Here is a 6,762-nt window from a genome sequence, read left to right as displayed (position 1 = left end):
TTTCATCAATCTTATATAAAAATTATTAGGCAATTTTTACGTATATTTTTACATCTTTAGAAAGTATTTGTGTGCGCGCGCGCACGCGCGCGTGTGTGTGTGTGTGTATACGTACATTATTAAATTACTTCGCATTTAATTACAATTTTCATGCAATATATTATTTTTTCATAATTATTCAATTACAATTTTCATATAGTATTTAATCAATTATTTTTAATTTACTTATTACTATTTAATATTATGACTATTAATGTAAATATTATTTTTATATAATGAATTCGTTAACATTATATTATTATATAATTCTGATTTAAAAATATATTCGCTATAAACAATTTTCATGACACGACCGAATTATGTCCTTTTTTTTAGAAAAATCATTCTGTAGCTTTATAAAAACTCAAATTTATATTTATAAGCGTCTTTCCAACCCACAACATGGCGGCGAGTCATGGTACCTATTACATCAAAGGTGCCGACGCTCAGTGTATGTACTTATACTGTGCCCAAACTGAGCACACCATTTGAGCACATTGTGTTCCGTTGTACGCATAATACACATAATGTATTTTGTTATCCTTGATATTGTTCATTTTATCTCTCGGGAGCTACTCGGGGTTGCTCCAAATAAACCCAGCGAATTTGAAATATAGGATTCACATTACGTACGACATCCGTCATATGACATCTGACATTCATTTTCTGGTTTCACACTGAATCCGATGTGCGACACTCTGCAACTAATCAGAAAATAGGATTTTGCTTTGTGTCATCGATACAAAATAAAATTCTGCTTTCCGACGCACATCGAATCCAGTGTGAATCCAGCAATTCTTATGTAGAATTCACACTGTGTACGGCATTATGCGTATTATTCGATGTACGACGTCCGATATCTAATAAGAGAACTTGATTTCTAGATATTTCAGCTAGCAATGTTTTGTCATCGTGCGACGATGCTTGTCATATGAAAATGTTTCAAGATTCAACTTTTCGTTCGACGAACAATTTGCGCGCGATTGATGTACATTGTACATAATGGGCAATCCTGTAAGTAATGAAATATTTATAAAAATAATTCTGATTAAATGAGGTTAAATTAGATTTGCTATCACTTTTATTTACATTTTATATATTATGCTGATTCTACAATGTAATCGGAAATCTTAAATCTTAATCAGTTTTAATCTAGATAAGTAGCTATGATTTTTTTACTAGTTGTTAATTGTAAAGCGAGTTATTTAGCTCGATTAATGGGAAGGAATGAAGTCGAATTTAATTAGGCTTAAGTTGGCCAACTTCATAGATTCACTGATAAGACTTAGGACTATCCGACTCATTGTTGAATCAGCTTTATAATTGATAAATTACATGTTTTTAAGTTATTATAAATTGCGTTTTTAATTTAATCTTTTTGTATTTTTGTTCAAGTATTGTACAGACTGTGGCGAATTGTTGGAAGATCATCACATATGCTATTTGAATGAAAATTTAAAATCAAATAATGAAAATTGGGAATCCGATATAGTATTATACTTCATTCAAAGTTGTTCTAAAACTTAAAGTTGCAGAACTTCCAAAATAGTTTCGCATGTTTCTTGTATTATATCAGAAACAGTATCTGATACTTTTTCCTATACAGTATGACATCGCAAGTAGTGCCATTAAATCGCCGGATGCTAAATATAAAAAAAAAGTTGATCCTTAAAGTAAATAAAGGAACATATATATCTCAAGAAAAACTTCAAAGCGATACAATGAACATCAGACGTCGTGTGGCGGATGTCGTACATAGTATGAATATATTTCAAGTACGTTGGATTCATTCGGAGCGACCCCGAACAGCTCCCGAGAGACAATATGAACGAACAAACCTTGTTTAATTCTGTGTTAAATAAGGACATGCGCATAGGATATATTATGCGGATTATGCGTGCAATGGAATGCAGCCAGGTCGATCTCTTCCATATATGGAACCCTAAAAACGCCTAAAAACGGTTTTATCGCGATTTACGAAAATTTTTTCTTTTGGACTTTCCCTTTTGGATGGGACTAGCCAGTGTTCTGGCTACTCTCAAACTTGGCGACTCTACGCAAGATATACATACATTCAATATATGATAGATGGATTTTCTATAGAAAAAAAGTCAATGTTAAAGGAGAAATCCTCAAAAGATTAAGTAGAGCATTGTAATATGGATATTCGTATCCGCCATTTTTAGTCTTTTCCCCACTCTTTATTCTCTCTTTAATCTTCTCTCTTCAATTTCTTAGCGGCGGAATGAAGAGAGAGACTAAAAGATTGAGGAAGAGAGTGAGAAAAGGATTAAAAATGGCAGATGCTAATACTCATATTATAGTGCCTCAAGTCGTGAGGGGCGACCTCATGATTGATCAGATTTTGAGTCTCTTTAAACGTCACTTACTCGTCACCATTTGCATTTACTTTTGATGAGTAGTAAATTTGTGAATTGATGTGAGCAATTGTTTCATAGTGTAGAAGGCGCTAACGCGAAATCGAACTATCAACTATCAACTATCATAGTAAAATTATGTTGTTTCTGGCCGATACTCGGCTTTCTTCTGCTCTTATGTCGTGAGTTTTATTAAAGAGACTCTATTGAAAGTGTTTGATTGATCAATCGAAAGAAAGAATTTTATTAATTGACCAATCAAAAAATGCTTCAAAGCATTTGTAATGTCAAGTGGATCGTAGCCAGAAATAAGTTCATCATTGGCTGCTAATCACGTGATTGCTATCAGAACACTTAACACCAGTCGCGCTTCTCTTAAAGCCCATTTTACACTGGACAGTAGGCGTAGGAATCGACTAATCATATATTAACATATATTAATTACTTTACATATATTAATTACTTTCTCACATTTAACTATGATTGGTTGATTTCTACGCCTACTCCTTAATCCATTACTGCTACTGCCTATTATAGAATGGGCTTTAGACCTGTTCTACAATAGAATCGTAAGCAGTAAAGGCTTAAACACAATAGGCACAAGCAATAGGCACAAGCAACAGGGAATAATAGCCGTCCAATCAGAGGTCTGATATGTAAATTCGATGTTATATCTCAGAGTTTTGATTGAACAGCTCGTTATTCCCTGTTTTCTGTGCCTATTGCCTATGCCTATTGTGTTTAAGCCGTAAGAAATTAATCATAGCTGATTATTCTTCTCACTTAACCGTGACTGCCCAATTTCTTATGGCTTATGACTTGCGATCCTATTGTAGAATAGACATTATAATGTTTTCGGCTCGACCGGGTTTGCACCAACTTGGGTTGGAAAATGCTTCGCTATTGGTTGAGATTACACTCTACTAATAGGAGAGCACGAAACATCATTACATTAACCCAGGTTGGTGTAAACTCAGTTGGGTCGAAAATTTTAAATCTAGGATTTTAGTTTAAGGGTGCTATTTCATTAACGTACGACAAATATATACAGAATAGTGAAGTCTTTACTCCTCTCTTTGGCTCAAAGTCTCGCTACAAATACTTTGAAGCATTTGATGGACTAATTAGAAAAAAGAATTTTACAAAGTGACCAATTAAAAAATGTTTCAAAGCGTTTGCAGCATCACTTTGACCGTAACCGACCTTTATCCCATAGCCAATCAATAGGTTTAAAAAATTTATCGTACGACAAAAACGCACAAATAAAATATCACCCTAACGGAATTAAATCTCCTTCGTGGTATAAATACTTTTACTTCGTGGTATAAACACTACAAACTTGTAAACGACAAATTATAAGCCTGCCCTGTCCAGATTCGTTACCGATTCTGCGACGTGAGTCATAGGCTACGTTCCAAATCTTCCTCTCCGAGGAAGATTTTATTCTATATAGTATACGTTACGTGTATTATATATTTCGAATAAAATTTTCCTTAGAGAGGAATATAACCTCTCTCTAAACCTCTCTCTAAAAGAAGAAGAAGAGGAAGGAGGCAAATTTGCAAAGGAAGTCGACGGCACAAGATGCCTGTTTTCTTGAATTGCTAGCTGGATTAGAATCTTGTCATCGTATTAGCTGCGATACTGGCATTGACAGCACCGCAGCCAATACTGTGGCAAGATTCTAAGAATGAAATCACACAGTGCGGAAAAGAGCTGCGGAATAGAGAATGTGTCATTAAAGCAATCAATCAGCATTATTCTGCGTTATTTTGAATAGCGTTAATTGATTTCAATGATCTTTATCCTAATTCAGCTAGCAATCCAGCAGGAAAACAAGCATCATATACCACAGGTTTTAGTTTTCTTCTGGTCGGATTCGTCATCATTTCATTGGTGAGTGCAATACCCACATACCAATTCCCACAGAACGTAGCAGATTCTAGAAGATTCTAGAAGAAGATACAGAGGAGCGGGTGTTAGTTAACCTATAATAATTCAAAATGTACATACCTTCATACATATTTTTGCAAGTTTTATTTTACTGTTATTTTATTATATTGTTATTTGTTATTTTAAAGTAATGCATATATAATGCATATATTTATTTTATTTGTATTAATATTTTGATAGTTTTTATTTTGCATAAACTGGTTATTTTTCAATATTTCACATGTATTAATTTCAAGAAACATAAATTTCTTCTCAGCAATATATATTTAACTTTGTTGTTTTTATATTGAAGAAATAATTGCTAAATATTTATTTGTTTTAGACTTGTTTTTTTTTTGCAATGGATGGTGTGGACTTATTTAACGTGTTTCTTACAACACATAAAGTACAACTTCAATCTTATGGTGTCCCACATTTATTTTGGAAAGTTTTATATAAAAAATTAACAGATCAGATTTATGATGCTGGTCTTGTCTTCCAATTAATAAAAGTAGAATATGAAAATGGAGAAAAGCATGTTACAGAGCCAATATGGAAGTTAATTGTATCTGTAGAGAATGGTATTTCTGTTCAAGATTCTAATAATATTTATCTTATTGATCATGCATGGACATATGATATCAGTAGTGTTCAACAGAATTTAATTCAAGTTCCTGGCTTACTTGATCGAATGTGCATTCTTATGGGAGTAAATACAGAACTGGATGAGCAGAAAAAAGTAGAGGATGTTACAAACGAAATGTGGCGTTACAATCAATCATATTCAGTAAACTATGGAGAGATAGAAGATAGAATGCCAATATGGTACATTATGGATGAAGTTGGTTCAGCAATAAATCACAGTGATGATCCAAATTTTAGAGCAGTTCCTTTTTTATATTTACCAGAAGGTGTAATTTATACACTTCTATTTCCTACAAAAGATGTTACTGCAGGCGATGAAGTTACGAGAGATTTTGTGGAAGGTCAAACGAAGGATCCTGAAAAAAGACGCGCACTATTATTACCTTGGGTCCACAGTACTTTTGAAGATGAAAGTTTTGAACAGAATGAACCAGATGCAGATTATTTTTTAGCAGGTCATGTTCCTGAAAGCTTGCCGGAAAACTTGAATGTAATCAAGGCAGATAACAGCAGGAAATTAAAGGTTTTTTCACAATACAGTTATGTGAATAATTACTTGACAGATCCAGCATTTGAAATTACTGACAACGAAGAAGAAGCAGACATATTATGGTTTGTATCTCATTACAAGATGTACAAGGAATTAAATGTTTCTTCGTCTCACGTTTTTGTAAATCAATTTCCATATGAGAATGTTTTGACGACAAAAGATCTTCTATCGATTGTATGCAGAAGAAAGGCAATGAACAAATTGTATGATTCGGATACTCTCGAAACTTATCCAGCATGGTTACCGACGACATATAATCTGAGTACAGAATTGGTACAATTTGTTGCTTATTTCATGCAACGAGCAAATAAAGATTTGGATAATCATTGGATTTGCAAACCGTGGAACTTGGCAAGAAGTTTAGATACTCATATCACAAATAATCTCTATTATATTCTACGGCTGCCTTGTACAAGCCCAAAAATTGTGCAAAAGTACATTGAACGGCCAGTTTTATATAATAGATCAGATATTAATCAAGTAAAATTCGACGTGAGATATGTTGTGTTGCTTAAATCTGTAAAGCCGCTACGTGCGTATGCTTATGCAAACTTCTTCCTGCGTTTTGCGAATCAACCATTCGCACTGAACAATTTTAATGCTTATGAGCAACATTTCACCGTGATGAATTATACCGAGGAGAATTCACTATTCCATGAGAAATGTGCCGATTTCATCATAGAATGGGAAAATCAGTATCCCAATTATCCCTGGAAAACTTATGTCGAGCCAAAGATTCTTTCTGTTTTAAGACAGATCTTTGAAGCTGCAGTTGCGCAGCCGCCTCCAAAAGGAATAGCCGAAAATCCGCAAAGCAGAGCTGTGTACGCTGCCGATATGATGTTGGAATGGAGAGATTGCGAAATGCAACCCAAGCTGTTGGAAATAAATTTTACGCCTGATTGTCAGCGTGCGTGCGAATATTATCCGGACTTCTACAATGATATTTTTAAATGCTTGTTCCTAGATATTGACAATCCAGAAGTTTTTCATGCATTAGATTCAATCAGCGAATAATATCAGATTGTTTATATAATTTAGATAATAATTTTATTGTTATTGATGTGTACATATATATATATATATATATATATATATATATATATATATATATAATTAGTAGACAGACTATGTCGTTTAGTAATTAATTTAGTTATAATATATAGTACACAAAACGTAACTAAAACTAAAAATTAAAACTAAGTAACTACTACACTA

At 33.4% G+C, this 6,762-nt stretch overlaps 1 protein-coding gene across 1 annotated transcript; it reads left to right on the top strand.

Annotated features, from left to right (window-relative positions):
• The first annotated feature begins 4,710 nt into the window (after window positions 1-4,710).
• Window positions 4,711-6,561, top strand: LOC105622573 (tubulin--tyrosine ligase-like protein 12). Its single transcript, XM_012203990.1, has one exon. The coding sequence runs from the start codon at window positions 4,711-4,713 to the stop codon at window positions 6,559-6,561; it is 1,851 nt and encodes a 616-aa protein (XP_012059380.1).
• Window positions 6,562-6,762: the final 201 nt, after the last annotated feature.

Source organism: Atta cephalotes, assembly GCF_000143395.1.
Source record: "Atta cephalotes unplaced genomic scaffold scaffold00046, whole genome shotgun sequence".
Classification (NCBI taxonomy): domain Eukaryota; kingdom Metazoa; phylum Arthropoda; class Insecta; order Hymenoptera; family Formicidae; genus Atta; species Atta cephalotes.
The sequence above is the reverse complement of the archived record's forward strand: the minus strand, read 5'-3'. Positions and strand labels throughout refer to the sequence as shown.

Excerpts from the sequence above, each read along its gene's own strand:
- LOC105622573 (XM_012203990.1), top strand. The coding sequence starts at position 4,711 with ATGGATGGTGTGGACTTATTTAACGTGTTTCTTACAACACATAAAGTA.